The sequence below is a fragment of the Numenius arquata genome, chromosome 2 (assembly GCF_964106895.1).
Source record: "Numenius arquata chromosome 2, bNumArq3.hap1.1, whole genome shotgun sequence".
Classification (NCBI taxonomy): Eukaryota; Metazoa; Chordata; class Aves; order Charadriiformes; family Scolopacidae; genus Numenius; species Numenius arquata.
This window is the reverse complement of record NC_133577.1, coordinates 124,993,562-125,020,511: the sequence shown is the minus strand read 5'-3', so window position 1 is coordinate 125,020,511 and position 26,950 is coordinate 124,993,562. Positions and strand designations below refer to the sequence as shown.

Here is a 26,950-nt window from a genome sequence, read left to right as displayed (position 1 = left end):
GGGTTTCTCCTCTTCCCAATTTGTAATTCATTCAGCTAGGAATCAAAAGTTCATGCACTTATACAAGAGCAATAAAAAAAATTAAATATTTATTTTGAATAACAAGCTTCAGTTCAAGCTGCAATGTTGGCAATGTAGATTTTAAACACAGATCACAAAAGCGTGCACAAAAATGTATTTGAGCAAAGAACAAAATAATACTAAGAATTATACTAAACAGCTGCTGATTTTAAAGAAACAAAAAAAGGCTTGTAATCACTATACAAAATATAAAATGTATTAAACACTACCATCCACAGAACAGAGGTTTATTTTAGTTTGATTATATTTAAAAATTATTTGTGTAGTTATTTATATAGTGAATTGTAAATGAATATTATACAGTAACCTCCTTTTGGTCTGCAAAACCTTTGTTGCACTATAGCACATCCAATCACGTTGCAAAAAAAAAAAAAAAAAAAGAATTATTTTTTCCTTACTATCAATAAAGAAAACAATCATTGATAATACAGTAAATATTGTCAGGTCTACAAATAATGAAATTAAAAATGACTCCTTCGACTCTGAAGCGCTTTCCATGCAAAGTCAGCACTTGCTCGTTTAGAGTGCACTACCAAGCAATGTCCAGGGTCGTAGATGCTCTTGGTAAGCCTAAACCTTACCATAAAAATAAAAAAGAAATAAAAATAATCAAAGATTGAATGTAATCATGCAACCCTCTTACTACTGGGCATACCCACTGTGTCGCTTATCGATTTATTGCCTTTCTGGAATATCACTCAAGGCATCAAAATTAGACTTATGATAAATATACATATAATGAAAGGACACAAACTGCTATTCGACACTACTACTGGTAATGTCTGTGCTACGTGAAAGCACCTTTAAAAAGAGCCTATGCGGCAAGAGATAAGTGTCTAAAGATTCAAAATGAATCAACAGTATTGGATAACAATATAATTCTCAACTCAGAAGCTGCCTCAAGATTAGGTGCATCTTCAGTTAATGTAACAGGAAAAAAAGGCAATGGATTTTATTTTATTAATTGTATCCACTCATAAACTGACCTAAGGCCACCAGATGTGCAGACACAACGTTTTCTTTTCTTTTTTACAGTTCTTTTAAATTGTAGGATGATAAAGGAATAGATCTATTTAAAAACAAACAGCTATTTCATCTATATTAAGAGGTGGCACCGGGCGTGGGGTTCACGTTCTGAGTGGCCACCTGTGGTGCGACTTCGATGATTCGTGGTTTGTCTATAATTCTGGCCGTGCGGTTGCCCTTCTCTACAATGCCGATAATCCATGCTTGGTGACCTTCTCCGTATTTTGGAGACTTGATCTCGGCACAAAAACGCGCTGCCTGTTCTCGTGGTAAACAGATGAGGAGGCCTCCTGCAAAGTGAAAAAAACAGAAAGCAGAGCATTAAAACATCTGATGGCAAAGCATTCCAACCTTCATCTGCCAAAGCATTATTTAGACAAGCACTCGGTGACTTCAGTGGATTCTGTCAAACTCCAAGGGCTCCAAGAGAAGACACGGTGAAAGCCTGAACTCCTGCTTCACAGAAAGAAGTTTGTGCCTGAATTTGGTGTTTAGTGGGTATGCAAATGAAGCCAAATACACACAAAAGAGGTTGGCAAAAGGACATGGTACTGATGCCAACAAATGACATACTGAAACAACACCAGCATTGTCAACTTCCAACAGATGACTGCAAAGGGCCTCTACAAAGAACATTTTGGATAAACGTCATATTCAGGCACCTACAACGACATATTGGTAGCAGCTGATTCTGCAAGTAACCTCACTGCCTGCAATGACATCATTCATCACAGTAGGGATCGTTACCAGAGAATGCAAGAGGAAGAAAATTAAACATAGGCTTGATCCAGCGCTCCCTGCGACAGTCCTTTTGACTCCTTTGTTAGGGAATTTTCTAACCTTTTTTAGCTTTTCCCATAAGATTTTCTCTCAGAGACAACTGAAAAATATCTTATTTACTAATGGATGCTCTTCAGAAGCAGCACAATAATTAGCTAGCAGGTTTGCCTTTCAGTTATTAAATCTAAGAACAATTCCATTCTAAGCATCCCAAAGTACTGGAAAAGGTGGCTTGGCAAGTCAATTACCAGAATGAGCTTCATTGTCAGTTGGTGCAAATTTCCAGGGGGCCTATGAGCAAGTTATTAAATGTTTTGGTGCTACCCTTTATTACCAGAGTATCCGGCTTTTTCCTTTTTCTTCTTTTTTCTTCTCTTCTTTTCTTTTTCTTCTTTTTCCCTTACCTTTCTTACATTTATCCTATGTTGCAAATGTGTGAAGCACTGCAACACAGAGCAGCAAACTCATCTTAGCAGCTTTTTAGCACCTTGGGCACCTTTATGTTTGCTTTTCCAAGCTAACAGTCCTCTCTGTGGTGACTAAAGACACTTTTAGTTTAAGGACCTGAGGAAGAAGCAGCTACTAAACATGAGGAATTATTTATAAGGATATGTGGAAGTGTGAAAGTTACTTTTTAGGTTCCATATCAAGCAAATGAGCGTGCCATCCAGAAAAACACCTAGCTCCCTCAAACGCTTCAAAACAACAAAAAAAACCAGAAGCTTGAAAGACAGTGGTTAAGCTACTCTGGATGTAACAGACAAATCAATTGCAAAGGGATTACATGCCATTCCCATGGAAGGCTCTAATCAAATTGAAGAGAAACTTATGGCATGGCGCAAGTGAATCAGGAAAGAGGTTTACAAGTGGTAGTGCAGAGAACGTGCTGACTAGCCAGAAGGGAGAAGCAGAAGTATGGTGAAAATGAAAATAAGAGCACAAGAATAATCTTCACTCAATTATCTATTCCCCACACGCTCTCTTTCTGCCATTTTGTATCACTTGTGTACATACCCTGTTAACATTCTTTGGCAAGATCGGAAAAAGATGTACAAAATCCCAGTTTCCAACCAAAAAAAAAAAAAAAAAAAATCACTTCCCACCTGCTGGCTGCACCCCACAGTTTGATCAATAACCCTTAATAGAGGCTATATCTTCATCAGTAGTAGGACTCCTATCTGCAGGGATTGTAATTATTTCTCTGGTAGATTGACCAGTCTATCTCTTTGGGTAAGTCCTTAAGGTCTTCCACTACGACTTCTATTCTACTACTGGCCTTCCCAGCTGCTCTGTTTTTTGTCTCATGAACAACCCCAAGAAGTTTTCATCTGTACGAGGTCACAGCCACCAGGAGTTGTTGCAACGTGCCTGTGGAAAATGAAGCAGCAAAGCCACTCTGCAGTGAAGCAAGCAGCATTTCATCGGATACCAAGTCTGAGGCCTGCGTCAGCCACCACCGGAGACGTAGATACTTGGCGTCTGCCCTGGCTTACCTTTTTAAAACGTAAGGTTTTTTTTTTTTTGGTAAAAGGTTTTGAACGCTGTTGGTTTTAACCGTTCTACTGCAAGCAGGGAACTGGACAGAAAACTTCAAAAGCAGACTAGACGAAGCTTTGCAATTAAGAGCACAGATACAAACAGCTCATGAATTGAAACCAAGTGTCCTTGCTCCTGCTAATGGCTTTCTCCCACAACGACTAACAAAAGGATGAGATCATTAACTTTGCCCCTTGTCAGGCACTAACACAGTCCTTCTTTTCTACCCATCTGCCTGCTTCCAAAAAATTTGCTCAAATACCTCTACTACACTAAAAAAGTTGGCCGACACCAGTCAACAGTTTACCAAAAGAGGAGGGCAAAAATAGACCCATGCATCAATAGTCCACGTAGAGCAACTTTGTAACTTATTTCTGTAAAAAGCCAGTCTAATAAACAGAATTAAGTTGTTTTGAAAGTAACTGCCCTATCGCAGCTTTAATCTTTACCAAAGAGTTACCTAAAAGAGAGCCCAAAATCACGTAAAACTGCAATTTTAAGAAAATACACCATAAGCAAGAGTGCCTGCGTAGGATGGAACAGATGACATAACAGATCTTTCCAACACTGACTTCTGTCAACAGGTGCCCAGCAAATGTGAACTGGAAAAAAACCAAGAGTCTTAAAATCCATTCAAATAGTTTTCCAGTAAATTTCTCATTGCCTGCCCACTCCGCTGAAAAACATCTGTTCACAAATGAAGAAGCTACAGGCAGAGCATTTCTGGAAGTTTAAAACAACAGAGAAAGAGCATCTCTGTATTATGTCATAAACTGCCCTGAGCAGCCCCCCAAAAAGCTTCCTCACAGCTGGAGGCGCAGCAAGACAGACACTCACCTTCATATAAATCCACCCTGGGGCACAAAGTGTGCAAAATGTGAGTACTTTGAGTGCAGCGTCCAATTTTGGGCCTCTCACTACAAAAAAAGACATTGAGGTGCTGGAGCGGGTCCAGAGAAGGGCAACGAAGCTGGTGAGGGGTCTGGAGTACAAGTCTTATGAGAAGTGGCTGAGGGAGCTGGGGTTGTTCAGCCTGAAGAAAAGGAGGCTGAGGGGAGACCTTCTCGCCCTCTACAGCTCCCTGAAAGGAGGGTGTAGCCAGGTGGGGTTGGTCTCTTCTCCCAAGTAACAGGCGAAAGGACAAGAGGAAATTACCTCAAGTTGCACCAGGAGAGGTTTAGACTGGATATTAGGAAAAATTTTTACACTGAAAGGGTTATTAAGCATTGGAACAGGCTGCCCAGGGAAGTAGTTCAGTCACCGTCCCTGGCAGTAGTTAAAAGACTGATAGACGTAGTGCTTAGAGATATGGTTTAGTGATGGTTTTTGTCAGAGTTAGGGTGATGGTTGGACTAGATGATCTGAAAGGTCCCTTCCAACCTAGGCAATTCTATGAAACAGCCTGGGTCTGAATGCTAATGAGCATCTCAGCACACCCTGCCCAAGCTAATCCACACTGCTGTGATGTGTCAGGCCATCCAGCGTTAAGTCTAAAGCCTACAGGGCTGCAGTTATACAGCTTTCAGCCCAGAGCTATTGTGTCCGCGTGGTTATGGATCTTTCCAATATTTGCCAGACACTGCCCTGTAACAAATCCCCACAGCCACCTCTAATGCGAGAAATGCAACGCTATGATGAAATCAAATATACATGTTTTGAGGCACTTAAAGTTCACAAATAACCAGCTATGTCTTGCTGTTTTTCCCATCATCATCTATCTATGCCGAAACATATGCTGTTCAGCGTTTCAAAGACACCTCTTGCTCAGCCCCAAAAGAGATTCTCAAGTCAACTGTTTTCCGCTTCCAAGTACTCTCACAGCCGTGCACACATCCGGGCTGTTTTACGTTCCTTCAGTGAAAAGACAGACCTGGATACCCCCAGGGTGCAGGATGGGCAGCTCTGGACGCTAGAGCGCTGGGTTTGCAGCTAAACCATTCCCCTGCCAACTGCTCTACGAACCTGTGCCACAGCCACTCACCTGACAGGGCATCCTGCAATCCCTGCTCTGTGTCCACTCTATTTTTTGGACTCTTTCCAAGCGATAACAAATGCTACGAGCACTCTGGTTATGTGGACTCCTGGGTAGTAAGAATCTGTCTGGTGCTACCAATCTTACCGACAGAGCTTGCCAAACTGCCACCAGATATTTCTGGTCTCCGCTGACTGACGCTGGGTTTGAACTCTTGAAAGGGTTCATGTCCCATATCCTGTTACACATCATCTGAGGCACACAGCCTCTGTGGGACAGAGCGTCTGTTTAAACACAGATGGCTAAGGAACAATTCAGCAGATCCTGGTTAAGTTGTGTATTCACGAGGGGAAAAGTTTATGGCTCTCACTGTGATGCTTCTTTCCAGATCTTCGGACTGTTTTGCTTCAAGGGGCCCCCTCTGTTGTGAACTGCAGAGAACTTGGATAATACTTTTGGAGAGCAGGAAGAGGGTGGGCAAGTGAGATAAGAGAAAAGGCAGTTTTGTAGCGACGTTTTCCCCATTTCCCAAAGAGAAAGAAAAGTCAAATTAAAGAAGAAAAACAAAATGGAACAGGACAGAAGATTGAAGAGGAAAATGAAGTAGAGAGACTTTTAGCAGAAGACAATGATCATGCCAGTCAGCAAAGTGGCCTACACTTAATAATAAGACAACTTTCAAAGCTCAGAAGTTCTTATCACCTGGTGACTGTTTAAATGCTTATCCGAAATTAACTCGGTGCCCACAGCCTGATTCTCAGTAGACGTCTGTTGTATTCATTGTCACTGCAAGTAGCAGCTTTATTAGAATCATAGAATGGTTAGAGTTGGAAGGGACCTTAAAGATCATCGAGTTCCAACCCCCTGCCATGGGCAGGGACACCTCCACTAGAGCAGGTTGCTCAAAGCCCCATCCAGCCTGGCTTTGAACACTTCCAGGGATGGGACATCCACAACTTCCCTGAGCAACCTGTTCCAGTGTCTCACCACCCTCACAGTAAAGAATTTCCTCCTAAGATCTCATCTAAATCTCTTCTCTTCCAATTTAAAACCATTACCCCTCGTCCCGTCACTACACTTCCTGACAAAGAGTCCCTCGCCAGCTCTCCTGTAGGCTCCCTTCAGATATTCTGTATTATTAAATACAGAACTCAAATAATGAATGGTCAGAGAGCAATTTTTTTTTTTTTTTTTTCTGCTAGTACAGTCCTTTAAAGTCAGATTTCATAAACGTAAGGGAGAAAATTTATGTTCCTGGATGTCTGTGTGCTGTGGACAGAGGCCTCGGTCACCAAGACTGGCCCGTTCAGCACTAAACTTCACACATATTCATTACGAAAAACAGAACACCACTCATTTGACTGGCAAACCTATTGCAGGTGGCTTTACCTTTGAGAAAACCGTGTCAGCTGTGCTGGGATTTTCAGATAGTCACTGTTCTGGAGTTAACAGCTAAGAGAAAAACAGGTTTCAAAAGAATTCAGAGTCATCACTAACTTCTAACTGCAAAATGTTCTAGATACAGCAAGGGTTTCTATGATGGTGTTTCATAAGGGAGTAGAAGGCATTCAGGATGGGATGGTGGTTTGGAAGTTAGGCTGAGGAAGTTAATTGTGAACAGTTCTGTGGCTAATGCTCGTTAGCTTGGCTATACACCAAACCAACTTTGATTTTCAATGTAAAGCACACGATTTGTACATTTGAAATGTTATTAAATTCTAACGTGGAGGTGTAGGGAAGGACGAAGGTGGTACAACTGTAACCTACCTGAAGTCTCCGGACAAGTCCCGTGCATGAGGCCAAACATATTGCCACAAGCCTTACTGACCGCTGCCATCTTAGCAAGAACAGGAAGGTTATGAATAACAAAGGACACCTCATTTCGCTGCTGCTTGGCAAGGTTTTGTGCGTGCCCCAGGATTCCAAATCCTGTGATGTCTGTAGCTGCGTGTGCATTGAAAGTGTGCATGAGTCCAGCAGCTACAAGAGAAGGCGGGGGGAAAAAATCAGGAAAAAAATTTATCAAGAAAAGCAATGCTTCAACAATATGGTGCACAGTTTGAATGAAGTTGCATACCTTTAATTGGAATCAGGTTGGTTTACCATTTAAACTAATAACAAAAAAAATCGTGCTTGAAAGGAACTGGATTTCACCAATACTGCATGTAACCCTTACAAACTTCAACTTGTATTTAAGGTATTAAATCATGCTGAAAAAGCAGTACTGAAGTTACATTTATGAGCATGCTCTATTAGACATGTGCTACTAATTTATATTAGCAGTCTAAGAAACAGAGGTTTGCTCCAGATTCAAACCTCCCAAAGTTGAGGGCCAGACAGGTTCTGAGCTCAGCTTTGCTTCACTGAGGGCAAGGACCAGACTCATCCTGGGTTAGTTTTCTCACATCTCTTTCCCTGCCACTTGGTAAAAGTCACATCGGAACTTAAGTTCTGGACAGTTAAAGTTTAAGAGCTTAAGAAGAAAGCCTGCAGGTTGTGGGGGAAGGGCCCCAGCCTTCCCACCTATGCATTCATGAAATTCTTGGGCATTTGCAGCTACAGGGCCCTGGGTGGGAGAAGGGTACCTCTGCATGCAGGACAATAGCTCCAGTTAAGAATATTTAAGTGTATATAAAGGTGCCTGACAAGAGCGAATGGAGAAAAACAAAACCAAGAATGCTTTGCCCTTCTGTGCTTCCCAATACAACAGCAGGACCTGAGTCCCTTTCCATAAGACAATCCTGGTCATTTATTTTTCCTGGAAGACTTTGTGAAAGAATAAAAAACCAGTGGGATGACCTAACAAATACCAAATGAAAACTGAATAAATGGGAGAAGAGATATTTAACTACCCCTCTTCCTTCAACTGAGAAATAAGGAAATACCTAATTCAATTCTCTGCTCCTCCAAAGATACTTCAAATAAAGAACGGAAATCCTGGATTAAAATTTCTAGGGTAAAAGCAGAACCTTACCCCTATCGAAATTGAAAGGAAGAAAAAACCCATCACCACAAAAACAGGGGAAAAAAAAAAAACCCTGAAAACATGTACTACATATTCCATACTTTGGGGAGCACATAACATAAAAAAAATTAAAAAATAAAAATATACACTGAAGCATAAAAAAATGAAGAGCTTTTCCTTTCTTATTCTATTTCGATTTCTTTTTAATCTTATTACAGACAGGCCCTCACGAGTTCTCAAGGCACGGAAGATAAGATACAAATCCAATATATTTCCCTTTAAACATCCTCTAACTCACTGGGATGTTACTTGCAGCAGTCACGTGAGTCATAATCATCTCCAGCAGCATTTGTGCTTTTGCTGTATAATTAAAAGAAGGCGTTTGATTTTAATTTGCTTGCTTCACAAACACTGAACAGCAGAAAGACGGGGCAAAAGGAAAGGATAAAGCACCTGTGACACATTTCCCCACAGCAGTGAAATGAAATTAAGTATGGAATTAGGAAAAACCCACAACCTCCCCCCCAACACACACATCTCTTCTTACCTGTTCTGTTCAGTCGTGCCATATTCATCATTGCTTCCTGGTATGCTAGTTCTACATCTTCTTGCGTTACCACTAGTTTGATTTTATTCCACTTTTCTGGCTAATGGATGAAACAAAGATGATTTTTTTTAGATTTTCAGCTGTATATTTTAAAGCACACCCACAGCACTTAAAAAAAAAAAAACCTTCATCCAAAATGCACTTGGACTTTTTTTTTAATCTCAGTTAAAGAGGGGCAAAAGGTTTAACAGTCAGAGGTGTGTGCCTCACTGCTGTACCAAAGCGAAGCTCATTTAAAGGTCTATTGGCACTAAGCACCTCACATCTTGGTTTCAGCAGCAGAGCGGGAGTGGTATAACCTACCCTAGGGCATAGAACTCCTTCAAGGCAGCTCTCTGGCTTGAACTCCACAGCCAAATGAAATTTGTTGCTGGATGTTGAGATTTGTAATCTCTGGCTTCTTTTTTTTTGTTGTTGTTTTTTTTTTTTTTTAAGAGAAAATTCTTGATTTCATATCTGGACACTTTGATTAAGAAAGGCCACTGATACCCACAAATCCAGGTCTGAGGAATGTATGCTGAGGCAGGATGTAGTCAACTCCAGTGAGTTAGGATTAAAGCAGTTTCATAAACTTCCTTTACAGTTTAATATCTGCATCTCCTTCCACCCATCCTCCAGTGTCTTGTCCGGACTCATGCCTCCATCACATACTAAGCAATGCTTTTCATCCGAAAATGGTCTCGGAACAATTTAAGAAATAGTACCTTTATAAAGGGCAATTGTTTCATTCAAAGCTGAAGTAATTCCAGATAGAGAATGAAACAAAGCAACTGTTTAGCTGTTAAGAGCAACACTACAAACTGGTTTAATTTTCTGCTTTTTTTTTGCAATGGAAATTGTGGAACTTACAGATCGGAAACTTACAATTTACAAATGGAAATTACAGAGAACTGAAAGTAAACAAAAATAGGAAATCTTTTTTTAAGCCACAGTGCCTACACTGCCATTCCACAGAATAAATGCATAGAACAAACTTATTACTAAATCAAAGGTGCAAAAACTACTAAGAATTGGCATATGTTGCTGCACTGAGGAAGGATCTTGTCAAAGAGGCTCTTATCCTTAACAAATTAGCGCTGACTTCGAGGGGTGTAAGAGAGAACCCAGGAATGGCACGAGGGGGAAGAGACTGGTCAGCCAAAACAAATCATTTGTTAAAGAGCAAGGAAGTATGGCAGTAAGACAGAGCTTCTGAAATTAGGTTGAACTGGGATTAGATGATCTCCAGAGGTCCCTTCCAACCCTGTGTGATTCTGTGAGAGAGAGCAAGTAAAAAAAAAATAAATGAGGCTATTAGAGAGGGGACAGAATAGTGGTTATTCTTACTGTGGGTGTGACTGAAAAACTAAGCAGTCATTCTGCCTCAGTGTTCAAAACCATGATTCTGAGGCTGATCATGGGATGGAAATCAGTCAGATGATGGGAACGGAAATCACAAATGAGGTGGAAGCAGAACTCAAAGCTGAGGCTAGAAGAGCCACAAACACAGGTAGGATATAAATTAGATGCAAATTCTGCTCCACTATAGCATTCAGATTCTGGGGTTAGTAGAGAGGAAACAAAGGCAGAAAAGTTTACAAAAATCTCCCAGAACAACTTTTTAAAAGGAAGCTTAGATTTCACGGGAAATGGGAAAGGTCTAGTAGACAACAGCAAGGGCTAGAAAACCCCTTCTGAAGGGGCACCTTCATGCTTTTGACCCTTTCATGCTTTTCAGCTGAAAAAGGAAAAGGTCCAGCTGTGGACCAGCCTAATCAGCCCACATCATCAGCCCGGCAGCCAAAGCCACAGCAAATGGCTTCATCACCCCTAGCACGTCACTGACCTGGTCCCCTGGGCAGCTTCTGCCAGCAACACTGCTGGGGCTTGGCTGCACCAATGCTAGAGGACAGCAAACAAGCAAGAAGGACAAATTTTGCCTCCACTTGGATCTTCCTTTCACTCATCACCAGGAACTCATTCGCTATTGCTCTGTTGAAGTACCTCACCTTTAAGGTTGTTCGCTTTTTTAAGATTTCTTTTGCAGCCACATATCTCTACACTCATTTTCCTTTCTTGCCTATGCATAAACTTGCTGTACTATGTACCTTCTCCCACATACTGTTTAATACAAATTCCCTACCAAAACTTGATTTATGGGCGGATTTGTGACGGGTAATTCTAGTTTCACTTTCCCGACTCTTTCACAAAACAAAGCTAAAGAAAAGGCAGCACAGCTACTCAGAAATTTTCCTACCGCAAGCAAAGATATATTCTGTTTACATGTAATAGGAGGATTGATTTCCTTGCTGTCCTCATTTTTCAGACCAGCAAGTGTTTCTGGTTGACAGTCAGGGAAATTAGAAGTACTTGAAATATGTGGAAATATCCTTAATTTGCAAGTCTGTGTGTCTATGTACAATAACAGATATATTAAGAAGCAAGATTAGGGCCAGAAAACATACTATAAAATTGGTGTCTTGTTGTTTCACTTCATTTTCATATCAAGATTATCTGAGGCCCTGATCCTTATATCTGTTTGGAAAACGCAGGATTCTGCAGAGGTCATAGGCCAGACCCTATGAAGAAGGAGAAAATTATTTTTTTCTTGTTGCTCATGCTTCAGACTCCAATGAAGGTTTAAGCTGGTTCTCTCCCACTTTTGCTAGCACAGGCTTTGTAATTAGAATTCATCTGACAATGCAGTGGCCAACAGCCAAGACAAAGTAGATTCCAGCTCACTCCTCTGCCAGTCTATTGGCTCAGTAGTCCCAAAAGCAGAAAAGATGCATCTTTTTAAAGTGTAAACTGAGCAGTTATAATTCTGAAGACACGTACTGGGAGCCAGACAACATAAGCAGATGCCAATTTTGCAGTCACTTTTCAGTTCAGTAGTTACATTTTTGCCTGAAGTAACAGATGGAACTATGTCTACATACATAATGCTGCTAGAAATATTCTTATTGAATGCACAGGGTAATACATGTGAAACGTAGATATACTTCCATGTACACAAGCAGAAAGCCCAAGAACACAGACAGCAATCTTGGCCTAATTGCCATCAATAAGCTTTTGCCAATTACTTTGGCAGGTGCAGTAGGGCATCATTTTACCCAGGGTGCTAGTCTGTTGTTCTGTTAGTGAACAATTTTGTTTATTACAGCAATGCCTGAGAACTAACTAAGAATTAGACACAGTTAAGATGGGCTTGCTAAGCACAAAACAGTAAACTCTCTTGATTCCAAAAGAGTTTTGCACGTGTGCAGGTAAGGCTGACACACCAAGGAGGAGAGTGAGCTGATAGATCATTCCCAACTGAGCCCTCAGTGTACTTATTATGTTGCTGAACTTTGTCATTTTGAGGTTTTGAGGGAATGAATGAGGAAGGCCACCTTTGACTCGCACCCCCCTCTTCCCTCTTTCTTTTTTTGCAGCGTACTCACAATATCTAGCCACTGGTGGACGGCTACAGCCACTTGTGTTCCCAAGGGTTTAGTTAATACAAGCACATCTCCTGGCACTGCATTGTCTGGCCTGAAAACAAAGAATTCATATATTAATTACATAGTAAGATTCACACACATTATTACGAATAAGTACTGATAATTACATTTTCACAGACCCATGTATCTGTGCAACAGCACAGTTAAAAAAAACGACTAATTGCAGAATTACCCTTTGGGATTCATTGCCACAGGATATAACTGAGCAAAAAGCTACAAACTTATTTAAAAGCGCTAATCCTTCTTTCTTGAAATGTAACAAAGCTTGCAGTCAGATACACACAAAATTACGTCTTTCAGTTTACTGGAGATGTAAGATAGGATAGAAGATAGGATAGGAAAAACCTGACCTTTGTTACTTCAGGGCATAAGATAACCATCCCTAGGATGGCAAACAAATTAATTTGTGTTGTGTAACATGCCACAATGGGACATTCAAAATCAGCTACTGTTAAATGGGCAAAATGCTGTAAGCACACCAATTCTGTAGTTCTCTACAGCCGTTAATAGGATAACTGGGAGATGGTTTAAAATGTATGTATAAATACCACATAAATTTGTGTCCCAAAACAGTCTTCAATACCTTTAAAGGTTAGAAGCTTATCTCTTCTGCCAAAAGGAGAACAGGATCAAAAGATATCAGGATCAAAAGATATCAGGGGACGGGGGGAAGTAAAAGGACATCCTGTTTAAAAAAGCAAATATGTGCAAAAGGGATGTGGCATCTGTAGAGTGCTACGGACAAATGCAAGCAGGAGAAGGTACTGCTTTACTCATCAGGAGACAGATCACAAGATCACAACATGGTATTTAAAGGATTTTTACCGTATCCCTTCAAACCAGTGCCTTTGATTGTTTAGCGATTTAACTTACATTATAAATTCATTAGGCTGACAGACTGTCGTGGCCACTCCTCCTAAAACAATCCAGGGATTTAACACTGTTTGGCCACCAGTAACAGATGTTCCTGCCTCTTCTGCTGCATCTTTGAAACCCTGGATAATTAGAGGCATCACTTTGTCTCTTTCCTAGAGATCAAAACAGAAGTCAGAGTTCCATACACAGCAGTGCTAGTCATTTCAAGACTAGTCCAGGGCTTTAATCACTCAAGCCAAATGCTCTCATGGCAAATAAGTTCATGACACAAAAGCCAGCCTTAGGGAGAGGTCAGCCTCCTGAAAACTGCACGTTAGCCCACAGAGCTATGGCTTTACAGTTCTACCTAAAAGAGGTGAGGAGACATTCTTATGCTGAAGAACCATTCTTCAAAATGTCATATAAAATTAAAGAAATCAAAGTTCTGGAAACTCAGAACTGTTGTCACAACCAGGTACGGCCAGAGGAGTGCAGTGCAATACGGCAAAGTTAAAACAAGCTGCATTTTGCCTCCACTAACCTGCAAAGTTTCAACTTACTTCCTTCTAAGAATAAACATCCCTTATTTTGCTAGAGCAAAACAAAAATACATGCTGGTCACTTCCACCAAAAAAAAAAAAAGAAAAAGAAAAAGAAATGTAATGTATTTCAGTTTTTTTTCTGCTTCAGAGAGATGTTACAAACCGGCATAAGCGAACCAGAAGTATCTATCCAGATCAATACATCAATTGGTAATCAAATGCTGCCTTGGAGCAGTATTGTCCTGAATTGACAGAAGGAGGCCCCATTTTGGTGGGGATGAAGGTATTAGCTGCAGAAGATTACAATGCCACAGAAAACTGAGCTTATAGGAAGTGACCTTAGAACGTTTATGAGGCAAGACCCATACTATGAATGGCAACACTCAATAAAACCGTATCTTCTTTAAAAGGGTTCAAACTTTGAGGAGAGAATACACTGAAGGTAAACACATTCTAGGCATGTTTAGCTGTTTGGGTCTTCCTTCAAAAGCAAGTACCAAAAATCTTACCCTATCTGTCATTTTATTGCTGATTCCAAGAAGCATTAACATGTTGTCGCATTCTGTGACCCCCATGGCATAAAGGTCACTTAGGACATTGGCACACGCTATCCGTCCCTGAAAAAGAAAGAAAGACAAAAAAAATCTGCAGGACTGTTTGTGAATGTTCAGACAAATACCTGCCATGAAAAAAACTTCCAGCATGAATTTATGCTCTGAGACAGCTGCTTATTCCACAGTCTCCAGCATTAAGAAGCCCATCCAAATACGCGGTATGATCCACTTCATGCAACGTTCCCATCTAGAAGCGGTAAGGTAAGAATTCAACCACAGGTAAGGTGAGAATTCATCCCAGCTGTCTTGGTCGACCTACTCTCTCGCTGACTACATAGGAATCCCACACTGAGTTTAGACTGGATGCCTAATTTTAGAGGTTGAAATTAATCTTGACAAAGTCTGGTTTGATAACAAGTTCTGATTACTTAATCTGATACGTTCCTATTAACTTTATTCCAGCACAAAACTGTACATACTGACAAAGATGACCATGGGTGGTATGTAATTCACAACTGCAAGGAAGCTAATCAAAAAGCTTACATTGCTGTGCCTTTCCTGCATAAGAATATGTAGGAGACAGCAATCTTGTGAAAGCTGTTTGTTCCTCTGCACTACCCTGGAGATCATGTCTAAACACCTAAATTTTTTGGCGAGATACAACTGTGCCAGCACAAAGCCACGCTGGAGTGCTGCTTCTGTCAGGACATCAATAAGAAGCTGTCTGCAGAAGACAGCATGTGCTGGGGATTAAGGAGCTCAGGGTTCCCAGAAGCTGGCCTCGTCACCGCTTAGGAGCACGCACAGCTACTGAGAAGAGGTGTCTGTCCCCCACCACTTGTAAAGTGCGTGAGATGTGTCTACTCTGCCACTTGTTCAAGCGACAAGATAAGGCTGAATTTTGCTACAGCACATACATTTTAATTGACTTTTGTGTGTGTGAGCATCTCCACTAATAAATAGTAGCCCGAGAGACCTGGTCGTCTGCTGAAGATTCCTCCAAGAAGTCATGAAGCTGACAGGACTGAGAAGGGATCACTTGCATCACAAGAGCTTAGCTACTCTAATTTCACTAAATTAATGGATCCGAGTCAGGGTTTGTTGGGGTGTAGACCAGCACAGGTGAGACATCTTCCCTGAAGAAAATGCAGAACTTTCTGATACAGGATGTGCCCTAAGGGATGGCAAGATAATTTTAATGTACAGGACAAATGTTGTGTTACTCTGGAAAACTCCACGCATTTTATTAAAAATGTTTTAGGTTTACAGCTGCAGAACTGTAACCAACATCTGGTTTTATGATTTGAAATCTGTGCTTTTCATAAAGTTGAGAGGCAACACCACCGTGATAAAAACAACAACATGCTTATTTGACACAGTTTGGACTGCAGAAAGATATTTTAGCTGGAAAACAAATTTCAGTGGGAGAGAGGCGGGGAGGAGGTGGGGGAGAAGGAATTTAAACCCATTTCCACCATCTCCAGAACCTTACAGTTTAATCACACATCCAGGATTTTTGAAAAAGTTGTATTATCAGACTGTTACTTTACTTGCTGATGACATGAAATAACACCTCCAAATCACAATTAAATATAATCCAGTTTTTCATTAATTCAAGAGCCTCCAGTGGCATCAGGGGAATCCCTTATATTAGGAACTGGAATGTGTTTTAATCATTTAAATCTTAAAACTATTAAGAGAAGAGTGAGCTGCGTACTCGTGTGGTGGATATTGGCTGTTCAATTTCCAGATGTTTAAGAACGCTAAAGCCTGCCATTTTCCTTTACTGGAAGGGGACTATCAAACCATTCTCCACTGTCTTCAGTATTTACCAAGCAAACTGCTGGTTTATGCCCTCTTAGGAATGACGGATAAGTTTTTAAAATCAGGCTGACAACAGCTCTCTATTCTAATAGTCAGAGGTCAGTCTAACACTGCTTTTGCCAACTGGCAAAACCACTACGGAAACAATTTCAGGGAGTGCAAGTCTGAAGTCTGAAGTCGCAGAGGGAAGAATACATGGCTTGCAAACACTGATAAACACGACAGGATTCACAAACAGGGGTCAGCCCAGCTGGGTCCTGCTTGCTACCTGACTATTTACTTAGTCTCACTGAAACACAATAAATAATCCACATACAATACTAAGAGCTATTTATAAGGGCAAAGGATGAAGTATCAGACCCCCATCCCCAGTCTTGAGTGAAGGTTCTTCTTAAAAGAGCACCAAAAAGGTCCCTGGAATGGAGGGGGAAGGAAGCCCATTCTCAAACTGGCCAGTTTCCAGCTCCTGTACTCAAAAAGGCATCTCCAAAGTGCCACAAAGAAGGCCAGTGCCAGTCCTATTACCATTGGCTTGATACTTACTATGAAACATACTTTCAATCACCTGTAACCTTTCCGTATCAAACCATTTAAACTGAGAACTCCTACACTGGATACGGATTTTACAGGTGTACCTCCTGGGGATACTTCAGACAACACGGATTAAGTGTTTTCAAGAACAAAGCCAAAGAGGAAAGGAAAGGGGAAAAGTAGGAAGAATATTTTTCGCATATAACTGCAGAACTTCATTTTAAAATAGGCAGTGACAGGGTGAGAGAAAGCAGAAATCTGAAGTTCAGCTAAATCCAACATGCAGTTTTGCTTTCCTCAGCCATTTTCTAATCCCTCCTGTCACCGCACCCAGCCTGGAGTCCCTTTGCACTTCTGGCTTTCCCTCCTTGCTTTGTGTCCCCCAACTAGGAAGAAAGATCAGACAAGGAGCTGCTGGTAGACACTGCATACAGAGAAAGGGAGAGACTCTAAGTTAGGGAACAACTGTCCCAAAACAGACTAGAATTGACTAGGTAAGGAGATAAGAGCAGAAGAGCAAGACGCAGAGTGTGGACTGCACGTGAGTGATAACAAAACAGAGTGTGGTAACAAACAGGCATGAGTCAGGGGGCATCTAGACTAAAAACAGAGAAAGAAGCAGTTGGAGAAGCAGGGCAGCAGCAGTCTGTCTTCAACAGAGGCGTCCAGAGCACACTCCCGTGTGCAGCCTGGACACCAACTCAAAATTCCTGAGTATCACCATTCCTCTGCTTTTACCAATCCTCCATAAACCCCTCCAGCCAACTGTAATTGGCTGTCCTCCAGCTGATGTTGGTCCACACATAAAAATGGCAATTTCTCTTGCCCCCAAGAGAGAGAAATCTGCGTAGAAGATCCAGCAGCTCCAGCCCTGCTGGATCATCGCTGCAGGTACCACCAAGGCGGCTTGTGACACAAGCCCTGTTTCTCAGTCAGCTTTTAAGAAGAATTACACACCTGCAACAGATTATGAAGTGGCATTCATTAGGAATGAAACGTGAAGGACTTCAGAGTTGGAAAACGCCAAGGTTACAGTTGCTGGTGCGTGTGGATCACGGTATAGACTGTAACTATGATGCAACCACTAAAGTTGTACTAAAGCCAAATTTACATTCCAGTACTGCCACACTGGCCCAAACCTCATCTGGGCACAGGCTCATCTACCCGCTCCTGCGGCATCTCAAACCCTTTTTGTCTCCAAACAAAACAACCCTCCTCCTGAACCACCACCACAGCCTTCTCACACTTTCCCTCTCAAGTTTTTGTTACAAGGTGAGAAAAACTTCTCAGCTGATGAAGTTGAACACAGCTCTCGAACAACATAGATACATATTTTTTTAATTATTATTTTTTTTTATATCCTGGGTTCCCAAAAGATGTTAAAGCAAGCCACTTTAATCAAATTTCTCAGGAGAGCTCAACAACTCTGTATTCCAGAGGCCAGCCTGGGATCTTGGCTGCTCAGTTTGCAGAAAGAGAGCTCTTGTGGAACAGAAATCAAAGGAGCTATGCTTGCATACGTGCGTGACACCTGGTCAAGCATGCTGGAAAAGAATGAGTCGGTCCCAATCTCAAATTGAGCATTCAAAACCTACCCGACAGGTCTCACAGAACAACCAACTGTTGTGGTTTCAGTTGGGATAGAGTTAACTTTTTTACTGGCAGCTGGTATAGTGCTATGTTTTGGATTTGGGATGAGAAATGCCTTTGATAAAGCACTAGTGGTTTTAGTTGTTGCCAGGTGGTCAAGACCTTTTCTGTTCCTCACACCACCCCACCAGCGAGCAGGCGGGGGGTGCACAAAAATTTGGGAGGGGACACAGCCAGCACAACTGAAGCCAACTGATCACAGGGCTATTCCACACCATGTGAGGTCATGCTCAGTATATAAAGCTGGGGGAAGAAGGACGAAGGGGGAGATGTCTGGAGTGATGTCTGGTGTCTGGAGTGATGAGCCCCACTCATGTGAGGTCATGCTCACTATATAAAGCTGGGAGAAGAAGGACGAAGGGGGAGATGTCTGGAGTGATGGTGTTCGTCTTCCCAAGTAACCGTTACACATGATGTAGCTCTGCTTTCCTGGGGATGGCTGAACCATGGAAAACAGTGAATGAATTCCTTGTTTTGTTTTGTTTGTGTGCGTGGCTTTTGCTCTACCTGTTCTAACTGTCCTTGCCTCAACCCACAAGTTATTTTTCTCACTTTTACTCTTCCGATTCTCTCTCCCTTCCAAACTGGGGGGAGCAAGCAAGCCGCTGGGTGGTTCCAGCTGCTGGCTGGGGTTAAACCACAACAGCAGCATGCAATCACATAAACAGCTGTGAAAGCATGCCTTAAAGCAAAGGAGTCATATTCAAATCACAGGAAACATGAATTCTAGCATTTCTTAACTTTCATTTAATTAACACCTCCTGTAGAAAGTCCTTAAACTTTTACTAAGTCCTTTTTTAAAGTTCTTTTGTTTCCCCATGACCTTCTGTTCTAGTCATTACTGATCACCACCACGTGTAACACCAGAGGAATCTACTGAGATGGACTAAATAAAATACGGACAAACAAGGAACCAAAGTCAAAACACACTCAACTTCCAACAAGTCATTTCAACTTATCCATCTGCAAGCAGAGTTAGTACAACAGGAAAACTGGTGTTCACAAAGCACTCTGAAGTTGCCAGGTGTTATTGCCAGCTACTGTCATTTAGGTATTTCCAGTTCTAACATGTTACCTGGTTATTTCAGAACCTCAAAAAAGGCCAATTACAATGCAGTTCTGCTCATAAGTGGAGTTTACTGTCTGCTGCTTCAAAGACAGCTCTTTTTCCCCCCTTTTGGGCTTTCAAGCCAAATCCCACAGAAGTACAGATGGAAGGAAATTTGAATTAAAGGTGGCAGTTCTCCCATCTTCCACCTATAGAAAGCAGCACGGCAGCAATCCTACTGACATGGAAAAGATTACAGGATGAAACTCTGCCTTTCCCCCTTCACGTGTATTTAGGAAAAATTAGCACTGCACATCTAGAAGAAACGGTCAAAATTGCCATCAGATTGGTGAGAAGCTCAAATCAAATGAGCAATATAACTAACAATTAAGTTTAGCCAACTTACCATCATATAAGGATCATCCACAATAGGATAAATATAATCTGTCGTCTGGACCAACGACAAACCTCCGTGTCTTAATGGAATAACACAAGTGTCCATCCCAATTCCTGCAAAGAAAGAAATCCATCAGTGACGCAAGTAACTTCGCCCTTAATCATCTGTTGCTCTTAACAAGAGAACTTATAAAACATGTCTGTGAAATACAACTCACAATACTGCCTGAACAGACATAGCAAATTCCTTCCTTAGAGAAAGCACGTAGCACAATTAAGAGGAAAAACAAGCAAAGAATAAGAACTCCTGACTGGAAACAGAATAGTAAATGGCTGAAAGAAAGGACTAAGCTACAATGTTCTACAGTTTGTTGCAGCATAATAATAGTGCATGGCTTTTAAGAACATCTGTGCTTGTATGTATGTACATTTAAAATTAAGAGGAACTACGTGAATTGATATTGTTGAAAGCAAACAGCATCCTGTCACTCCCATCTCAACAAAAACATAGTGACAGTTTTAAAAGGACATAGCCTCTCATAAAGGGCATTTCCTCACTTCAGGAGGAACAAAAGGAACACCACAAGACACAGCTTAGGCCCTTTGTGAAAGATGATTCATCTGCTTGGAGCTTCTGCAACTGTGTTAGCCTCACCTTACTTCTGTGAGGCTGAGAGGCAGCAAAACGATCTGCTAGACAGGGAAACTCCTTTAAGAAAACCACAACACCAAGCACAGCCTGTTCCCTGACGGTGGGTATTTCCAACAGAGTACATGATATTAAAACCTCCAGGCATTTGCTGCCATGGAAGAGCCCACATAAAAGTGGCAGGTGACAAATCACAACGTGCTAACTGAGCAGCACTCCCTGTTGATATCCTCGTGCCTCGTGGCAGTGGCAGGTACCTTACCTCCTTCCCGGGCTGGCAGCAAGCTGCCTAAAATGACTGCATAATTCACAGGGCAAGAGTCTTCAAACAACCAGTTTTCAGGGAGCAGATGCCACCCAGTAACTCTTCCCCATGTATTAATGAAACACACTACCTAGCAAGAGCTACAAGACAGTATTTGGCAGTGTCCTGTACGGGAATGAAGCGAGCTGCTCTCATATGAGATCCTACAAAGGACAGGCTGTAGGTACATAGGTGGAGATGATCTTGCCTTGGAAGTGAAAGGATACCGTCAGAAGCTCTTAAGTGGTAATTTAGGGTTGCTCATCCTCCATAGAAGCTACCAAGCATGACGTACAGTGTCTCCAGGGAAGTGCATAGAAGCAGTTACAGATAAGCGGCTCATATATAGGAGCTGTTTTGCCCTCAGATCACCTACTCATGCCACAATCCTGCAAGACTGATTTCACTTGTGCAGTTTTTCACAACTTCAGCGGAAGTGCTGCTTGACAGACAGGCCAAGGGGCCACCATGGTCCTTCTGAGGCTACCTTTCTATTCCACCAAAAAACGACTGACTAAATAAGTGAATCTGTTCAGTGAGGTGACCAAAAACAGCGATTTCGAGGTGCAGAACAGTTCTGAGAATTAATAACAAACTTGTAGTTTCTTACTCACAGATATATTCACAGCTGTATTTAAGATTGCTCTGGGTAACACCACTTGCAGAACTAAAAAGGAGTGAGGCTGCGTCTGCTATTGCCAATTTCCCTCTTGACTGCATCCCAAAAGCATGGTGCGTATGCACAGGCTGTAAAGTTACCTGTCTATCCCTTTCAAGCACAAGGTATCAGAGGCAAATAACACTAAACTTATCAGGAGACACATTTGTTAAAGGGATACTCACCACAAAAGCGTATTTTTTAAGAGACCTGAACTCTCCACCTTCTCTTACTAACAGATTTCCTGTTACATAACATCACACCTACATATTGATGGCGTTAGTCTACTTTTTTATCTTTTCATATAGCTGGAGAAGAAAAATCTATTAGCTGTTCCATTACTGTTAAGAGCCTGTAAGTTTGTAAGAGAAAAAAAACAGCTAGATAATTAAATCTAAACCAAACTATTACTGATTTTAGAAATTTGCCCCATTGAAATGCTGTCGTCAATAACTTATTTAATTTAGAAAAAAACATCTAAATAGCAATTTGGAGATAGAAGAAGCTGGAAGCGTCCTTCATTAGGGAATATTAAATTATAGTGCCACCCCAGCTCCACACACAATTGCTGCTTAGATATTTCATACAAAGATTGCCATTGTTTAAGCAAGAACATGGGCTCCTTACTAATCTCTCACTGAATTCAATCTCTACCAGAATAATGGGCTGCAACCTGTTTGCCTGCTAATGGACAATTAGCAATGTTAAAATAATTTTAAATAAGGATATTGGACACTAAATTGATAATTAAATAACTTCAGAATAAATGCTACACGGATATTTCTAAATTGAGGAAAAAACTTCATTCTGTACTGCAAAGTAGAGATTGAATATGCAGAGCTGAGTAAACAGACAACCAGAATTAAAAGTGTCATTAAACACATTATCTACATTAATTTATCTATATCAACATTAGGTATACAGTAGCTGGTATCAAAATACCTACGTTCGCCCTGTTGCCCATGTAGGTGGCTTGTGCAGGTTGTTTTCCCTTACTGCTTGCATCATTGTGCAAATATCAAAGAGAAAGTGAAGCTGGCAAAACCACAGAGGTCTTGGAAAGACAGACTTTCCCAGGCAGCTTCTACGGGTAAGCAAAAAAGTTAAGAGTGGGGAACAACGTAAGGACTGAAAGGAAAAATGACAACTGTGAAAAAATCCGCTCCCAGCCTCAGCTGAAGCGAGAAAGTTTTCTCTTGCTCCCTGTCTCTGACCCAGTAACAGGGGGGAGGGAGAGGGGAACTTCACCTGCAAGTCATCTAATGGCGTAAAATTTATTGCATTCACTGCAAAAGGCAATCTACTAATATAGAACTCCAGAAAGTAATGGATACAACTTCAGTTTGCAAAGTGTCTGCTGGGGAAAGTGACAAGGATTCTAACACCTAAGCACGTGCCTGTCACGATGGCCATTCCTGACTGTTCCTACTTTGCAGTTGCATGCACTGCAGGATGTTGAAAAATTAAAATAATATTCTTGTATCCAAGATGCCAACAAATGACAACACAAGGGTCATACTTAAGATTTCTGAATGCTGTGCATTCATTATACAACATGCCATTTTCAAACTATTTAAACAAACCACACATGAGATCGCGCGACTAAGCAGACCAAACAGAAGGATCATACCTCGTCTAGAGGAGCAACTACTTACCCAGTCTGGGCATGACTGCCCCCAGGAATTGTTCATCTTCCTGAAAATGGTTTTCTTGTAGAGATTCGAGCAGTTTCTGTAAGACATCCTGAGGCACTTTGCAGCCTGTGCCTTTCAGTTCAGTGAATCGGGTCAGACGGAAGCTCTCGTCCAGTTCGTAACTTTCTGGGTTAAAGGACTCCCGAACAGACATGGTTCCCTCACACAGACTGCTGGCCTTTCCCACCCCAGAGCAACGGTATCACAATCTCTGCTGATCAGTCTAATTAAAAAAAAAAAAAAAAAAAAATATTGGGAACGATAGAAATACCTAGGACCTACAAGACAACAGGTTTTCCACATAGAGCAAGTTAAAAAGAAAGAGAAAAGCACTCAACATCATTCACTTGTTAATACAGGTGGGCATATCTCACACCTCTCATTTCTCCAAGACTACAAAGGAATGACTTATCTTCCTACCTCCCAACATTTAAAAACTACAACTATGCCAGGCAAATCAGAGAACGATTTTCTTTTCCAGATATGCTGCATAAGTTTTTCATTTAAAAAAAAAAGAATCTAACACACTTACCGACCTCATTTAACAGAGAGGTAATGAAAGAAATAATAGTTCCCAGAACACTGAGGCCGATTTCCAAAAGGCAACCTGGGCCCTGATCCTGCAACATGCTCAGCCGAGACATCTGTTTGTACTCAGCACAGTGCGGAGTCATAATTTTAGCCGTTAACATATTAATCTCAAAAATAAGATGCTTTTGAAATAATGGCTCTGCTTCAGTTCTGATGTAAGAAGCTGAAACTCCGTAATACACCTGTTCTCCTTGGGGGAAAAGGCAAGCCCGGTGTTCTGTTAGTACAGGTAACAGAAGAACAAAGAGGCCCTATTTAATCAGGCTGGTTTACCTAAAAACATGCCAGTTTACCTTTTAATATGTCCGCAGACATAAAAATGTCAAAAAGTTTCTTGCCTCTCAAGCCCTTTTTTAGTCAACTAACGATACTGAGAATACAGAGAATTGCCCATTAAAATGGTAATGTAAAAAGACACTGATGCAACTCATTTAATAAAATTCTTAACAATGCATGTCTAATTTTAGAATGTTTTTCCACTCTGACTCACATACACCACACTCCAAAACTAATAAGAGGCCTAACCGAGACACTGACTTCTAAACAGGAACGGCTGTGATAAAATGCAATTCATCTTTCTCGGAGAAGAAGTTTTCAGGAATTACTAAAAACAACCTGTCTGCGGTAGTTTCTTAGAAATCAAGGATCCTGCCTAACAACAAGAAGAACGGAGTTCAGTAGCATCGCTGACAAAATCTGATTCTGATGGTCACGTCAGTAGGAGGTTAAGCTGAAAAGCAAAAAAGGGAATGGAAGTGACTGGTATTCTCTGAGTTCAATAGCAATAAATGTAAGAAAGAAATCTACAGACCATGCAAACCGATTTCCCCTACACAGCACTTATTAACAAGTACGTCCGTTCCATAAACCATTAAGTCCACTAATTTATTGACTATACTTTGTAGGAATTGAAGTTTTAAGCTCCCTGAGAACTTCTGATGTGGAGCCCAACTCCCCTTTACGGTGCTTTCCCTCCTTCTCTAGGAGGCGTGGCACTTATTTAAAACAAATCTTCCAAAGCCCAGGCTCGGGCAGTAATCCAAACTCTAGTTACAAGAACGTGTCTTGGATGAGCAATGAATTCAGTTCGTAGCTGTTGTCTTCAATGCAAGACGCTAAGCACTTGCAATCAAAAAAAAAAAAAAAAAAAAAAGATAGTGTCTGGAAAACAACCTGTCAACAGAAACGGGAGACAGGGAGACAAAAGCTTTTCGAGGAGTGGGATTTTTTTCCCCCCTTCATTCTTTTTTAACACTTCATTCTAATTAATTCCAGAAATTTATAAAAAGCAGCTAGCTTGTCTCACAAGGGAAACGTTTGCCTTCATCTAACTAGTAATTGCAATATGCTTAGCACCCCCTACCTACTTATATAGGAAAGGATTCAGAGGCCACAGCTTACCAGGAACTTTTTGGAACCTTGAAGACTGTAAAGACACAGTAAATTACGTTCCCCAGCTTGAAAACAAATATTGGAACAAACAAACAAGACGACTTTATTTAATGGAAAACATCCGCAGTGCAAGAACACAGTAACTTTTTTTTTAACGAAGATCTCACGAAAGCTGTGAGCAAGCGTGCATTTTGTGGACTACCAGGGGAACAGCCTTCCTTGTAAGACCCAAGTTTCTTGTGACCGCTGGCAGCCTGTGCAGACGTGCAGTTCCAGCCTGGAGCATCCCTCCCCAGCAGCAGAAAGCACCTCGCAACCCAGATGTCTCTTACTTTAAAACGAACGGCATAATAAATATTTTTTTTAAAAAAAAAAAACCCTCAAGTTTAACCCTTGCCTGCCTAAAGAGCAGAGAGAGGGGAGCACAGGAGCAAAAGGGGAGATGGGGAGGGAAAGCCTAGAGCCAGGTACCTACCCAAAACCAACCCAACCGCCCGGCAGACAGGGGGCGAGGGACCGCAGAGACCATTTATCCAGGGAGGGCAGCGGAGAGACATAGTTCCGGGACACCTTAAATTTCTAGCCGCTGCCTTTAAAGGCGAGCCAGGGCCTTCGCCGCCGCTCTTTGTGCGCCCGGAGAGGAGGAAGAGGCGGCGGCGGGGGGAGGAAGAAGAAGAAGAAGCAGCAGCAGCAGCGCAGCCCGGCTGGCAGAGGAGCCGCAGCCCCCTCTTCCTCGCATCCCGGAGGGGGTGAACCCCGCGGGGGTGGTGGGTGGTGGGGGCGGCCTGGACACGGGTAAGCGACACTCCTCCTCCTCCTCCTCCCCCCCCCCCCCCTTTTCTCACACACAAACACACCCCCCCACGCGGGTCCGTGGCGCACGTGGGCGCAGGTAAGATGTCAGCCGGGGCGGGGTTAACCCCTTGCTGGGCCGCCGCCGCCGCCGCGCCCCCCCTCTCCTCCCCCCCCCCCCTCCCCGCCTTCCCCTCACGGAGCGGCGGCGGCGGGGAAACAGGACGGGGGGGGGTGTTGGGAAAAAAAAAAAAAAAAAAAAAAATGTCGGCGGGCGAAAAATTTAACCCGCCGGTTGCCGGCGGCGGATGATTTTAAAGCGGCGGCGGCGCGATGAAGCGCACACACCACCATCAACCACCCCCCACCCCCCCTTCCCTTCTTCCCCCGCCCTTCCCCCGGGGCCGGGCTGAGGGAGGGCGGCGGGGCCCGGGGGCCAGGCGGGCAGCCCGCGTCCCGACGGTACCGCGCCGCCCCCCGCGCCCGGCCCGGCGTAAACGGCGGAGGCGAATTCCCCTTTAAATCTCCCCGCCTTGCACCCCCCCCTCCCTCCCTTTCCCTTCCCTCCCTCCCTCCTCAGGTCTCCCTCTTACCGGCTTCGCCTCCTCGCCCTCCGCCTCCTCCCGCGAACGGGACTCCCAGCCCAGTCCCACAATGCACCGGGCGCGACGGGCTCCCTCAGCGCCGCCTGAATAGAAATGCCGCCGCCGGGCACGGGGGGGTTAAACCTCCTCCCCCCCCCCCCCCCTTTCCCTTCTTCCCTCCCCTCCCCCTCGGCGGTCCGCTCTGAAATTCGTATTTTCTGAGGTAATCGTCCTTGAACGACCAAAAATATCGGGTTTGGGAACATTTCCTGAGGTAGACTTCGCCGGTGCTGAGGTGACCCTGCGCTCCTCGCAGCCGGGTCCTCCCGCTGGGCTGAATTTTTGCCCTGAAGCTGGGCAAAAAAGAAAAAAATCACGTTTCCTCCGTGTTGCACCCAAAAGCTGGGCACGAAAGACACCGAGGAGGTCAGGTGGGC

The 26,950-nt window shown here is 42.6% G+C and overlaps 1 protein-coding gene across 2 annotated transcripts; it reads right to left on the bottom strand.

Annotated features, from left to right (window-relative positions):
• Positions 1 to 73: 73 nt before the first annotated feature.
• On the bottom strand, positions 74 to 26,638 carry SEPHS1 (selenophosphate synthetase 1). Of its 2 annotated transcripts, XM_074162548.1 has the most exons (9): positions 26,523 to 26,638; positions 23,116 to 23,377; positions 19,860 to 19,963; positions 14,356 to 14,463; positions 13,323 to 13,477; positions 12,390 to 12,480; positions 8,908 to 9,007; positions 7,163 to 7,375; positions 74 to 1,397 (listed from the first exon to the last, which is right to left on the bottom strand). In XM_074162548.1, exons 2-9 carry the CDS (start codon positions 23,306 to 23,308, stop codon positions 1,183 to 1,185), a joined length of 1,179 nt encoding a protein of 392 aa, XP_074018649.1. In that variant the 5' UTR covers positions 23,309 to 23,377; positions 26,523 to 26,638; the 3' UTR covers positions 74 to 1,182. The 2 variants fall into 2 exon arrangements, with proteins under 2 accessions (XP_074018649.1, XP_074018655.1); XM_074162554.1 differs by lacking the exons at positions 7,163 to 7,375; positions 26,523 to 26,638 and having other exon boundaries at positions 84 to 1,397; positions 23,116 to 23,308.
• Between the last annotated feature and the right edge of the window lie 312 nt (positions 26,639 to 26,950).